This window comes from Xiphophorus couchianus, chromosome 13, assembly GCF_001444195.1.
Source record: "Xiphophorus couchianus chromosome 13, X_couchianus-1.0, whole genome shotgun sequence".
Classification (NCBI taxonomy): domain Eukaryota; kingdom Metazoa; phylum Chordata; class Actinopteri; order Cyprinodontiformes; family Poeciliidae; genus Xiphophorus; species Xiphophorus couchianus.
Window position 1 is genome coordinate 17,396,190 of NC_040240.1, and position 14,797 is coordinate 17,410,986.

Consider the following 14,797-nt stretch of genomic DNA (forward strand, 5'->3'; position numbering starts at 1 on the left):
TTGGAACCAAAGGGCAAAGCTGATTAGATAATTTCAATTCCCTAAACCCTTCAGCATCTTCTAATAGACTAACCTGTAATGTCAGTGCCTGTCAAAAGCTCTTTAGCTCAATCAAATGCTGATTAAATGCTCTGACGACTGGGCTCTCACAGTGCCTGCTTTAGGGGAAGCAACTTACCTGGACTCAAACATTAAACTGACAGCAAGACTTTAGAGATGGAGATATCCGTCTGGTTCTGACCAATCTGGTGGATGAAGGAACTCAAAGTCAATCATGAACATAGTGTTTTAACTCCCACACTACTACTTACATACTTACATTACATACTGCCCTCCACTGGTCTGTGCAGTACTCATATCTGCTGAATATGGAAAACAGTGGCCAGATAATTGTAACATGGCAGAAAAATGATAAGTATTCAAATATTTTTACAAATAAGTGAATTTAGTAAATTTATATAAAAAATTTCAACAAACATCTCAAGGAAAAATAATACAATTTGCGCACATTTATATGTAGATTCATACTCAATTTTATTCCAATTCAATCATTATGAAAGAATGCGGTCAAGTTTATTGTCCCACTTGTTTAAAACGTCTTCTATCTGAGGAAACAGTGGAGAGGAGGAGGCCTGCCACTACTGACTGAGGATCTGAGATAACAGAGCATACACAACCTGAATAATTAACTTGAAAAGTGAGGGCTGGATTTGTATTTGGCCTTTTTTATACCAATATCCCCAAAAACAAATCTTTACAACTAATTTCCTACATAATACTTAACAAAAGTGACATTTTATCGAAGAATGTCAACATGAAATCCACGGTTGAAGGAAAACTGAGGCTTGGTCTGCTTGTCTCAAGGAATGTAGGGAATGCAGCAAACATAAGGAGTAGCTCAGAGGAACTGAAAGTTTGTCTTCTTTGTCTGTTTAATTCTGTAGTACATAAACTTTAAACTGGATTTAACCCTGAACACCTGCACTATAAAACATGGTAGTGGCAGCACCATGCAGTGGGATTTTTTCTTTTCTTCCTCATGGACTAGTAAAGTAGTTACTCAGTGGGAAGATTAATTGAGCTAAACACACATTAGCTCCCATTAGGACAATGAGCCTAAACATACAGCCAGAGGCGCAATATATTACATATTAATTTTCTAGATCAGCCTAGTCAAGGTCCAGACCTGAACACAATTTGTTGGAAGCTGGTTGAAACATAATGCAAAAGAACCACAGTTACAAAGATAGACTCAGTGGGCCGATTACAAATGTGCATCTTCATAGATTTCTATTGGAAAATAAATTGAAAAACAATACATCATACCCCTTCCACCTCACATGTGTTCACTAGTTTGTGATTATCATATGACAAATTGTGAAACAGGTTTATAAGCTGCAAATACTTTTGCAAGGCAAACTGAAAAAAACATGTTTTATGAAAATAACAAGAATAGTTTGTGTGTGAAGCTTCATACACATAAATGCATCTGCAACCTCAGAAAGGAAACCCTCGGCCTGTTGCATGGTGCGCTCTTTAAATCTTCTTCAAAGCACCTCTGTGGTCATCAGATAAGCCCAGCTTGAAGTGCAGAGAGCGATAACGGCTGTAAGACTGTTCTAAGCATTTTAAGATTCCTGCCCTCTGCTGTTGCAGTGGAAAACGGTTGGTTGAATCATAATTTGTCAGTGTGACCCACAGCGAGACAAGGACAGGCGGCGTCCCTTGACTTCCCATGGTCCTGTAATGTGGAATATGCCATGCTGTTCATTTAGGCTCAAATTGCATTCTTTGGTTTAATGGAGCAGACACTCGAAGCATTTTAACGCGAATGTTACCCCAATGTGGAAATATCTATCTGCTCAAGAATTGATGATAAATGTACAAGATAAACATTTTCATGAATTTTGTCAAAAAGTGAATATCTTAAGAGCCTTTCTGTTTTTATATGCACACTTTCATCTAAGGCAAAATGTTCCTGAAGCTACTAAACAGATTCTCATGAAAGATAATGATGCACATTTGTTGCCTGGGCTTGTAATCACATTAGTGTTTGCACAACTTCCTTCATACATTATTTATCGACAGCCATTATCAGGTCAAAGTATTTTTTGTGCTGTAGTTCACAGCCAGATACATGCAGATCTAATGAGATTCTCATCAGCCTCTAATTTTTAGCTAATTTTTCGACACCAGCTTCTAAAAATACTTGGAAAAGCAGTTCATCTGCAGAAAAAGGACCTGTACCATTTCATATGATTTGTGACCAAGACCATCAAATCTCAAATAACATCTGGATGACCACCCCTGCAGATTAACAATTTTTATCCTTTGAACTATTTAAAGTTAAATAAATTAATTCAATATCTGTAACAAAATAGCAAATGGCTTGAAATTAACATGATTGCATTTTCTACATAACATAAAATGTAAATTGGGGCTACTGCTAACGCTAACCTTAATTGGTGCTAAAACCAAACTAGTTTAGTCTTCAGCAACCCCACTGATTGTAATTTTGCCTTATTTGAAATAGTAATGGCAGATAATAACCAAACTTAATAACTGAGTTGTTTTTAATAACTGGCAATAAGACTTTTGCATCACTGTTGAGGATTTTTCTCCAAGTCTGGACTCAGCTGTTCTGAAAATGTTAAATTCCAGATAATTTAACAAGGGGAGGGCGGTGTGGATATCCTTTCTTTTAAATAATTTGAAAACTGCATTTTATGTTTATTTGTATAACCTTTGATAAGTTAGATTCTAAATGTTTCAATAAAAACAAAACTAGCAGAAATTTGCAAGTGAACAAATACTTCTGCATTGCACTAGAACTCACAGCAGGCTACTTAAACAGATTTGTTCAATTTAATTAAAAAAAAAAAATTATATCAAGGGCCAATTAAGCGATGTAATTGGTATCTTCAAAGACCCAATAGGAAGCAGTCAGTCTTGGAAGAGATATCTGACTGAAGACTCGCTCTATAACAGTCTAATGGCTGTGATGAAATGCTAACAGCTCTGTATCAGGGAAGTAGAGATGATATTCCACAGTTGTTGGCCAGCACTGCTAATCCACCTCGTTTGCGTTTGCCGCACCTCTTTAAATCTCTGTCTGGCCGTAGGATTAGAAAGCCGGGCGAAGAGACATTGGAGTCGGGAATATGATCCTTTCCCATTATGATCGATGGAAGAGATTGTTTGAACTTCCTCCTTCTCCATCAGATTTACTTTAGGATTAGAAACTTCTCTGAATTAATTGAACTTCAAGGGTAAATTTTCCACCTTTTCTTTCTACAGCTTTGCATTTTCTCTGCCTTGCTTGAAAGCACTGCTCTCACTTATTGGTCATCTATTAAGAGCAGTATTTGGGAGCTGCTCAGACTGTTTTGGCGTGATGTTCAAAACAAATTTCGAAATTCTGACTTTCTCCTAATCCTGCTGTGCGACTTCGTTTTGCCTGACTCAACAGTTCATTAAAAAATTAACACTGCAAGATGTTGCTGGTCGCCCCTCGCTGTGTCTGCAGTGTTTTTGTCAGTTCCCAGATAGCCTTGATGAGCTGTTCCTGTGTCAAGACTGAAAACGAATGTTAAATTGAAGTCATCTTTGTTGTTCGTTCTGGTTCGCAGTCTTCTAATTGGTTGTCACCATTTGAGACAACATATGCGAGTGACTGCCAAAAGATAATTGCACCAGCAAGACACTTATTTAGATTTGTTTTTAATTTTTCTGCCTTAATATTGCACGAGGATCTCCAGCTTTCTGTAAAAAACAAACAAAAAAAAACTTGCTTGTTTCTCCTGTGAATATGAAATCATGATAAATGCTTTGTTTTATCTTCCTTTGCTGGAGCAAAAGGGCTCTATTTAACAAGCTGTTGTGGGGAAAAGAAGGATCAAACAATTTGCATTAATGTAATCACCTTTTCAGGTTTTGTTTTCTCGCATATTCTGCTCTTGTTTTATCTGTATTCTTTTATTCTTCTGTAATTACAACTCAATCGCCTGTCAGTTTATTTGCCCTTTGCTGTTGAGACACACAGATGATTAAAAAGTTGTTTTAGTGGAGTTTTATTATGGCCCACACATCAGACACTCTGCTGCCTAGCAGACCTCAACAACAGCTTTGGTCGTCTTTTAGTGGAGCATATTAAGTTTACTGGTGCATCAGAGATTTTACATCTGACATGTGAAGTGTTATCGCTTAGTTTTTACAGATTCTATTTTAGTTGGTGTTTATAGCTGTGTGTTTGTGCCCAGTAAAGATGCAGTTTTGGAGTCTGCTGTGGGAGTTTTGATGTGGGAGTTGGTATTTGGAAACGGTCTCTTGGGCTCTGAGGGACTATTAACAGTTTTTTTGTGGAAAAGAAGTTATTCTCTACATTTAGGAATTTTAACAGATTATCTAAATTTAATTTGCTACTTGATTGTGAGTTTGAGTGTTCTTTGAGTGTACTATTTTGAAATAGTATTTTGATGTTTCTAGATTGAAAGAAAATAAAGCAGCTTGTAGTTGTGACACAATTAATAAATCTGGAAAATCAGATTATTTTATGTTTGATCTGAGGAACTAAGGTCAAGGTAAACTTGGAGAATTTTAATATTTTGAATAATTGGTGAGTCACTAGGTCTTTGTTATTCAGGCTGAATGTCTCCAGCCAGACTTGTTTGAACAAGAAAAAACCCTTTTTTCTTTTAAATTATTCAGTTTGAGTAAGAAGACACTAGAAGAGGCCATATCAGGTTCAGATGGTGAGTTTTATTTTATGCTCAAAAACCTGCAGTTTTGTGTCTTTGTAGACAATTTTTCAGACTAAAGGCTTCAATGTGGATTTCATTTTCTGGCTGTGCAAAGCCATAAAGATCTGCTGCCAACATGAAAGCTCTTTTATTTAGACTTTTCTTTGGAGTCAGCTGCAACAAAAAAAATTCTTGTTATGGTTTTACAAGTTAGTGCTGTAGTTCAATAGGTGGAAACAGATAGCAGCCACAAAAATCGATGCCTTTCTCATTTTTTATTTTTAGAGTTTTTTTAAAGCTTTTTCCATTTTGTTGCATCTGTTTCCTTGTTGTGGAGCCAAACCTCTACTCTGAGATTTCCCGAAGTCTGCCAACATGTCCAAATCCAACAAGACCCATAACAAAAAAAGATTGAAAGCTGAAAGGAATACGACTGAACGAGTGAAGGATTGGGAATGCAGTCAAACTTCCTGTTATCAGCTGAAAGCCTTGCTCTCCCCTGTTCTCACACCCTATCGTTTCATAGAACTTGATTTCCTGCTTTTCATCCCCGTTTCTTCTTCTTTCTTTTATTTTAAATCTATTAAATATTCTGTAAATTTCAGAGTCTTCCTCACTCAGTAACAGCATCCACATCACAGGGCATTCACTAATCAAAAAAAAGATATATTTTTTACCGTTCATCTTTCCAGTCATAATTTTAGCTGGAAATATGCTGATATCTGTGTGCATCACTGGTTTGTCAATTTCTTTCTGAGGAGAAATAAATTTGTAGAATTTTTAATTTAAAAATCAACTGTTTGGGTTTTTTTTTTAGTGACAACCTATTAATTTGTGGATGATTGCAAACTACATATTTTTTTTAAACCAAGAGTTTCCTTGCTGTACGATAATGTCTCAGCTGGCTGTATAATCAAACTTCTTGCTGACGTCTTGTTAGAGTTACTTATATATGTAAACCTGCTTCTAGAACTTTGTCTCTGATTAAATGTGAGAAGAAAACAAGAGACACTAATTATCTTAGTGTTTGCTTACTGACATTTAAATGTTTTTCTGTTTCTTGTAGGTGTCAGCATGGGGAGGTTACGTGTTTATTATCAACTTGATTCCTCTGCATGTGTTTGCACTGCTGCTGATGCAACGCTACAGCAGAAGAGTCTACATCGGTAAGGTTCACACAAAGCACAAGCAATTAAATTAAAATATATATTTTTCTGTCTGACCTCGTATGTAAAACACCCTCACAAATGGTGTGTGAGATGGAGACATTGTTTTCAGAACCTTTCCATTCAGAGACATTGTTTTCAGAGATCCACAGGCGTTTCCAAACACTGTTGCCCCTCAGCATTTGACCCCCACAACAGGCTTCAGGGCCCGGTCACGTCTGTAGTCATTACTGATAACCCCAGGCGTTTCATCATCAACATAGCAGACATCCACACACCCACACGCCTCTTCACAGTAAAATCAGCCACCTGCTACCTGACCCTCTTCACTTTTTTTGCGCAAATCAGCTCCTCGCATCCCAGTTCCACTCACAGCATTCAAACCACCTCAACTTTTCCACATTCGCTCACTTGAAGATAGTCACAGATAAAACTGTTAACATGAAGGAAAATGTTAAATAGTTTTACCATTTTAACAAATAAAAATCTAAAACAAGCAGGTTTGGGTTGTGAATCAATGTCTCAAAGATCCCAGTTCAGTCCAGCATCTGGAAACGAGAAAACAGAGGCAGTGATAACCGGCTAAGACATGGGCCCCTGCTGAACTGACAAGTTGGACATTTCTTGATAATAAAATTAGTGGGACAACAAATTGCCCCAGTAATCATGGCTATAAACGATAATATTATTGTTTTTATCATTTTCTGTTGATTAATAATGGCACAAGTTCACCTTCTCAAAGACCAATAAACTTTCATTCTGTAAACATTTACCACTTGAACTGGAAGATATTTTAAATACCCAAAACGATAAATAAAACGTCAATAAAAACTATTTGCAACCAAAACCACGGATAAAATACATTGTGATGTCCTTCTTTGTTGCTCTATCACATAAAGTCCCCCCCCAAAAGACATTAAACTTTGCAATTCTTATGTGACAGAATTGTAAAACAAACAAAAAAACTCATAAGGTGTGAATAGTTCTGCAAGGCGCTGCATCTCCCACCAGCTCTGAGCTCAGAGATCTCCAACTCCCTCCTCCAGTCTCTCCACATCGAAGCTGTCGGCTCGCAGTAGGCATGAGTTCACAGCAGGCCCCTTTCATGGTCAAGATAAATGAGACGATGTCAAGCATCATCCATGCATGGACTATTAGTTGTACTCACAAAGCGTAGTGTTTGAGAGATTTGAAGTACATTATGGTCCATTTGCAGTGAGAGGATTTGGCGTACCTTTACTCTATCTTCAAACAGCTCTTCAAAAGTGAAATGATGTTTGATGAGGTGGAAAATTTCCTATTTCTGACTTTTTCTCTCGGATATTTGCAGCTTGAGCATAATTCAGAAACCTTGTACCCCATTTGATAGCAAATGAGCAACAGAGATGAATTTAAAGGCATATTTTTAAGATGGAAACGATATTAGGTTTCAGATCTTTACCTTCTTTTTCCTACTTTTGCTTCGTATCACAGCTCCGTTTTCAGAAGCAGGTGTCTCTCTCCGTCTCAAATAAGGATCCCACACAAAAGAATCTCCTGCTTTAATTAAACAGCTTGTAGGTTATGTTCCCTGGCAAGTTCTCTTTTTTTTCTGACTTGAATCAATAGCATATGTGTGAAAAAGGGGTTGCGGGAGGGCAGGTACATCTACTTCAAAAACGAGCATCACTCTTCAGGAAGAGTATGAAATCTTAATTAAGCTGGTGTGTCTGGGAATCGGTTCCCCCCTCAAAGCCACAAAAAGCTGGGAGTCACATCGTTCTCGGCTCCTTGGGCCCACGCCGGGCCCCCCCACTACACTGTGGCGAGCCAACTCCCATTTTCTCAGCAAATGACATTAGATTAGCTATTTTGTATTTACTCCCTATGAGGTACGGGAGTGAAAATCAATAGACTTTAAACACCTCTATTGAGGTTGATTTTCCCCCTTAGTGGGAGCAGAACTGGAGTGCAGTAATGGCTTTTTTCATGCTGTAATTTATTTTCATTGTTGGATGTCTTATCTGGTGTCCCCTCTGTTTCTCCTTCTGCTTTATTTTGTCTTTTCTCAGCCTACAGCACGTTTTACATCGTGGGGCTCATACTGTCAATGCAGGTCCCTTTTGTCGGTTTCCAGCCAATCAGGACCAGCGAACACATGGCTGCTGCAGGTAAGATCCTCCCTCTTTAGAAGCAGGGATGTTGTGTAGCCTTTTGTTTTTAATTAATTTTCTTAGAAATTTCTTTGAGTTCATTTATAGAGGGAGGAAACACATGGCAAATTAAAGAAATAATTGTTTTTAACATGATTGCTGATGCCAACAGAAAGGATGGAGTTCTATAATGGGGAGTGTGTAGAGATCCTGCAAAAACCTCCTCCATGAAGGAGATGTTTACTCATCCTTCCTCCATGGAGATATCAGACCCTAGAGCTAAATCCTTTACAAAACCTGTGGAGTTGGCTGAAGAGAGCAGAAGACTCTCCAGAGAGTGCAAAGTTCAAAGATCACTCTCTGAATCTCCCAGCGTCGATAAATCTCTACATAAAGTGCCGTCTTACTGGTCAAAGGTGTTGAAAGCACGGTTACCAATATGATATCTGTGCATTTTTTTTACACGGAGTAAATAAACTTAAAGATTTTTTTCTGAATACAGTTGACCCCTGGTATGTGTGGGTCAACAAACACAGAATAGCTCAAATCCATGACTACCTGAGACTGCCTTGTCATAGTTTAGCAGTTCAAACACTAAATACACCTTAATATTAAGTAATACGCACAATGGAAACCGTCTTAGCACTCCCGCAGTAGCTAACATTTACGCTCTTCTTTATTTCAGCTCTTGCGTGTACAGCCAATCAGTGCAGAGCAAAACAGATGGTGCTTCTGGATTGGTTGCTTTGCAAATGCTAGCCAATAGCATTTCACATGGCACTGCGACTATGAATCTTACCTGAGCTGCATTTTCTTCCAGTTATTTTACATTTCAATATGATAAAAGATCTACTTTAATAATTTAAAGTTACCTTCCACAGAACAATCTGAATTGTTGAGTCTGTGGAAACCGAACCATGAATCGACGAGGGTCCACTGGATTTCAATGTGACATTATTCTGGTGTCATAAAAGATAAATGTATATCTAAAGATTTTTATTAATCTTTATCAAGGATAGCAGAACAGCTTTCTGGTTGGGAAATAATGTCACATCATATGATGATGGACACATTTTTGGAAAAGGTCGTAATTGCTGTTCTGTAAATTAAGTATTGTAGATATAGATTTGTTTTCCTCTGTGTTTTTATTAGACAAACTAATGATTAAATATACACGACGAATGCACAGCACACATTTTGGATTTTCTCATTTTAACTTTTGTTCCTCCCAGGAATGTAAATACATTCTTGTATTATTTTTAACCCACCAGTTGACTTTCTTCAGGATGTATCGGGTGTAAATTCCTCCTCAGCGTTAATCACTCTCTGTGGAAGAAAAGCGATCTAAGGTACATTTCCAAAGAAGAAACAACAAAGCACCCTTCCCTGCCACTCATGTGAGGTGCTCTCCAGTTTTGCTTTTGGGAACTTTATTAAAGCCTGCCGAGTTTCAACTCTCAAGTGGGCCCATCTGCTGCCTAGGAAACAGCGATGAATACATTGGCAAGTGCTCCATTCATCCGTTCATGTTTGCTTTTTGGCACCTTTTGAAAATGGAGCAAAGCCCTTTTTTTTCTTTTTTTGAGAGAATTTTCTTAACGGTGCAGCAGGTGCACATTGAAGTGTCCCCGTTTTATCACTGGCAGCCGTACGAGAGGCGGTTAAGAAAAAAAACATCTAAAAAATGTATCCCCTGGTTTTGGCTCCTGTCTCTCTTAGTGAGCAAAATGTGTTTCAGTATCATCAAGGTAGCAGCTGCTTAGAACATCTGGTGGCAGCATTCATGGAGCTCAGTGGGACCTGAGTGGAGCGACGGACCCACCAGGGCCGGTGGGACGTTGCCCCACTTAGGCGGGGAAAGCAGCGCGGCATAGACTGACAAGCACGTTAGCAGCACGGCAGCCCTCCAGGAGACGGGCAGGAACGTAACCGTGGAAATTGGAGAGCATTTCTTCTGCCGGTGGATGCGTAACGGAGGAGTGAGGGAGGAACGGGGGGGATTTCATGCAAGGTTTCCGAATGGATGGAAGGTGATGCAAACTGGAGAAACCAGGTCGCTCTTTCGTTTCCGTTTTATACATGGAACAGTCCAGACAAGCAAAGAGGTGATGGAGAGAACCACCCAAAGAAAGTCTGAATGCGAAGTGTGACTGACGGGGGCTGCAAATGAAGATAAGGCAAGCAAAGAGACAGGCATATTTACACAGATATGTCTCATGAATTTCAAATATGTTGTCCTGAGGTATTAGTCTTCAACATCTGCCTGGCTAGCCAAGGGGGATCTCATGGACGTCTTTGTGGGAACTCTGCAGAAATGACAAACCCACTTTGTACCCAGCAGGAGGCGGCATCAATCAGAGCCTCCTCAAACATTCAGCTGGAGTTTTCTTTGGATGTTTGCTCAATCTTTTATGTCTGCCTGTGCCTTTTTCTCAGGTGTGTTTGCTCTTCTGCAAGCCTACGCCTTCCTGCAGTACCTGAAGGACAGACTCACCCGGCAGGAGTTTCAGACGCTTTTCTTCCTCGGGATCTCTCTCGCCGCCTGCATTGTCTTCCTCACAGTCATCTATCTCACCTACACAGGTTTGTATTTAAACTAATTTCTTTTATCAAGTCATAGACAACATATGTCTCCTAAATATGGACTTTCACCTTTTGTGACAGCATTAAAATATTTTATTATTTATTTATTTCAAAAAGAAATTAAGGAAGCTGTAGCTTTAAGGCGATTTGTATTAATTAGTTGTACTACTTGATGTTTGGTTTAAATCTGATTCACTGGATAATACAATTTTTTGCATAATTTAATGATTAAAAGAAACCTCAGTTAGCAGTTAGCTTTATTGAACATTTTTGTGCCAGAAACAATTAGTTTTACTTCATTTCATTTTGCACTCAAACCAACATGGTTTCATATTCTGTCATATAATTATCCATTCATCTAAGATGGATTGCATTCCCATCCATCTTTTTATCCTACAGCCTCTGGTTATTATAAGTATAACTTTGGACCACAACACTCTTGTTTTCATACATCCAAAACTGACATTCTGGAAGTTTATTAAATGTTGAGCTGAGATGAACCTTGGCATTTACTCTGCCATACCGCTCAGCATTTTTAGATGACACAATGTAAAAAAAAAAAAATGTTTTTGCAATATAACTTACTGTGGCTATTTTTTTTTTATAAAACAGCAGACCTGATGCATTACAGTAAGGTGAAGCTAAAGAGGATTTTATTGCTAAACATTCAGTTAAAAAATATAGATGGGTAGAATAAACAAAATACTATCAATGAATCTTTTTCCCATAATTTTAACAACTGTGGCTAGGAAATTGTATTGCGGTTGGAAGACCGTTTTTCTGGGCAGATTGATTTAAAATTTTCTTGATGGCGATCCAGACCTGGAATTTAAGCCATTTCAGAGCTTTATTCAGCTGCCATGCGCTCATCCATGGTGTGACCTGCAGGCTTTCCCAGTGGGCTGCTAATCAGCATTCTGTGTCTGAAAATTACACTTGGAAGGCAAAATAGTAAACAAGCATAAACAGATATGAATGTTGAAGCTTTGAATCAATTTTTTTGGGGGGTGTGTGTGAATGATTTTGTGCCTGTGCTGTTCTTGTTTTTTTTTTTTTTTGCATCTACAGCCAGCTGGGTGAACTTTTGGCATGTTGATGTTTTTCCCTAGACATTTCATCCCGCTGCGGCCATTATTCTGAACTTTAATATTCCTCTTCTCAGCTTATTTATTTGTAGCTTTCATACTTTAAAGTTCAAATTTGCCTGACCTAGATCTCTAAATCGTCCCCTCGTCTTTCCTCACCCAGCGGTGCTTCGCCCCGCAGCACATCCTAAAGTGAAAGTGAAAAAGTTAATTCCTTTAGATATCTGTAAACTTTGTTTGCAAAGTTTTGCCTGCGACATTTAAAATTCAACGTTCTGCTGCTCAGGATAATATATACAGCTTGTCCAGGACTTCTCTTAAGTGCAGACAGATGGTAGAGCCTTGCATACGGACTGCTGACTCGCATTCATGCAGACGTTCTGTCACTTGGACACTGGCTTCGTCTGGTAAAACTTTGCCGTCTGTCTGCCATCAGAATTTAGCAGTAGAACTCTGATTGTTGGGTGCAGGGTGTCAGTTCTTCACCAACACACTACCTACTCAGTCCTGTCTATCAAACTTTCATTTCAGAGTCAGAAGACAAAAACAGTATTTTCCCCCCCCTCAGTGTCTTTACCACTGAGCCAAGTATTGATTGGTTAAATCAGTACTATCCTATGAATCACCTCGTAGTGTGTCTCCATTTATATTCCTGCTGCTTTTCTTCATCTCTTTTCTTGCCTGGTTTGGTTTACAGCTCTGTAACGTCTCATTTAGAGATCTCTCCATCTTGTTTTAACCACCTGAGTGATAGAATGGCTACAGGACAGAGCACGACTAAATGTTGGTGTAAAGATTTCAAGAACCTTAGAGTGTGTGTGTGTGTGGACCGTTTTTAATTTGTTTGGACTCCAAAAGCCCTCAGGAAACTGAGCTGGAATATATTCTAGATCAAAGCCTAACTAAGAGACATTTGTAAATGCCCTGTGAGGTCTAATTTGCAACTTAAATGGTTTCACTTACATTTGAAAACAAGTCAATTCCACTAATTAAACAGCATCAATAAAATATATTTTGAGCATAGACTTGTTCTCTGCTGAAGGATTTCTTGTCTTTAGACTCCAATTGCTTTGTGCATTTCGCCACTACTGGACTTGCTATTCATGTTTTATTTTAGTCGAAATTTGAGTTTTATTTTATTTTATTTTTTAACAAAAAAGATACTTTGAGAAAGCTGAATTCTAATAATTTCAGCAAATACCAAGTTAGCTCGTTTAGTGCCAGAGAAAAACCTCAACTGGAAGAGATGACTTTCTGTTTAAAAACATTTTGCATACAAGAGCTCTAAATTCAATTTAATCTTGTAATTTTACAGTGCAATTCTTTTTACATAACTAAAAATACTTGAATTTTTCAATTGAAAAATTGCTTAATTGTATGTTGTTTTTGACACAGATTACTTTGAAACAATTTGTAGTTTAGCTTTACTGGTTGGTACAAATTTTAAATTCCTTCCCAGTTTTATTTCCAGATTTAATCCCATCCTCGAGCACAGATATTTTTTTTAAATACTATCAAACTCCATGATTGTTTGCTTAGGAGAAACTGGACCTTTTAAGTCACTAAGTTATTAATGATTTTGTTGAGTCCCAGGTCATGTTGGTATTATTGTTAATTAGAAAGCAGAGACAGCAGAGTCCTTGATGCTGAACCGCATATCAAATCTCTGCCTCCGGTCGTTTATCTGTAGGGCAGAGCTAAATAAATGGGAGGAATGTCTTAATGACAAATGGTGTGAAAAGAAGCCATTTAGAAGTTATTTATTTCAGACTATATATGTATTCTTTGCTGTCAGTGTTGCTGAAATAACAATAGACCCAAACTGTCCTGTTAGTTTTTCTTTCATTTATTATTTTTGCTTGAAGAGCAACCAAATGTTTTCATAGTTTTAAGAACTTTTTATTGTTCCACTTCAGATTAATATAGTTCAGCACGCCTTCCACACACCTACAAACAGTCCTTGCATGTCAAGTGTGTAATAAAAAGCATTAACACAAAAGCATTACCTTATTGATCGTCTCTCCTGTCTGCAGGATACATCGCTCCATGGAGCGGTCGCTTCTACTCGCTCTGGGACACCGGGTAAGCTCTGCTGACCTTCACACTCCCAACTGTCAATGGAACACTTGTCCAGTCGACCGCGTGTGTGCATTTGTTTTCTGAGACGGCAATAAAGCTGTCCTGCATCGTCCCTGGAGGAAAAACGCTGCTGATACAGACTGTGTTGAACAACGCACGGGGCACTTCCTGTTCTCCAGATGCTCTGCAAAGTGTGGGATTTTTCCAGCACAAGCGATCAATCCCTTAAACTCTAACTTGCTGAAATAAGCAGAATGGGGATATTTTGTTTGGGATGGTTTTTTTGTTTTTTGTTTTTTTAGCTTTGTCCTTCCAGAAAGAAAATCTGCTATCCTAGTTTCTCAGGCTTTTCAAGCTGCAACATCAAACCGCTTGAATATTTAAAATAATATTTTTAGATGCATCTCACAGAGACCACTGCACTGAACCCCATTAAATCCTCCTGGTTATTCCATCAAATATTGATTTCTGAACTCTCTCTGAGTTAAAACATTAGTATTGTTGTTTCTAAATGAATATGAACTTGTTTTCTTTGCATTATTTCAGGTCTGAAAGCACTGCATCTTTTTCATTATTTTGACCACTTCTCACTTTCTGCATATATATATATAATTTCTCCAATTAGTGTTTTACCTCAGAGTAGAGGAATTTTAATTCACTTTTATAAAGCCTCGTTTCAGGCCTGTTTAAGGTCACGCAACATCATCTCAATCAGATTTAAGTTTCGGCTTTGACTAGGCCTATTAAAAATTGTCACTTTGTTTATAAAACCATTCAGGAGTTTTATAGGGGATTAAAACCCCTGAATTATCTGGTGGGGAGGGGATTCTCTGGTGTGATTCTGGATCATTATCCAGCTCTCTAAACCAGGTGAGCTTCAGTTTAACCTCACAAACTGATGGCTGGAGATTCTCCTTTAGGCTTTTCTCACAGAAAGCAGTTTTATTAATTACATGTTAATTATGCAGCAAAATAGCACCAGAGCATCATAGCACTACCACCATGTTTGACTG

General features: G+C 38.2%; 1 protein-coding gene across 1 annotated transcript in view; it reads left to right on the top strand.

Moving 5' to 3' along the window:
• LOC114155443 (dolichyl-diphosphooligosaccharide--protein glycosyltransferase subunit STT3B) overlaps nucleotides 1-14,797 on the top strand; it is a 102,114-nt gene that overhangs the window by 67,132 nt on the left and 20,185 nt on the right. The window contains exons 5-8 of the mRNA XM_028035313.1: nucleotides 5,806-5,905; nucleotides 7,957-8,055; nucleotides 10,474-10,620; nucleotides 13,739-13,787. Coding sequence (XP_027891114.1) covers nucleotides 5,806-5,905; nucleotides 7,957-8,055; nucleotides 10,474-10,620; nucleotides 13,739-13,787 — 395 coding nt within the window. The remainder of the gene's footprint in view (nucleotides 1-5,805; nucleotides 5,906-7,956; nucleotides 8,056-10,473; nucleotides 10,621-13,738; nucleotides 13,788-14,797) is intronic.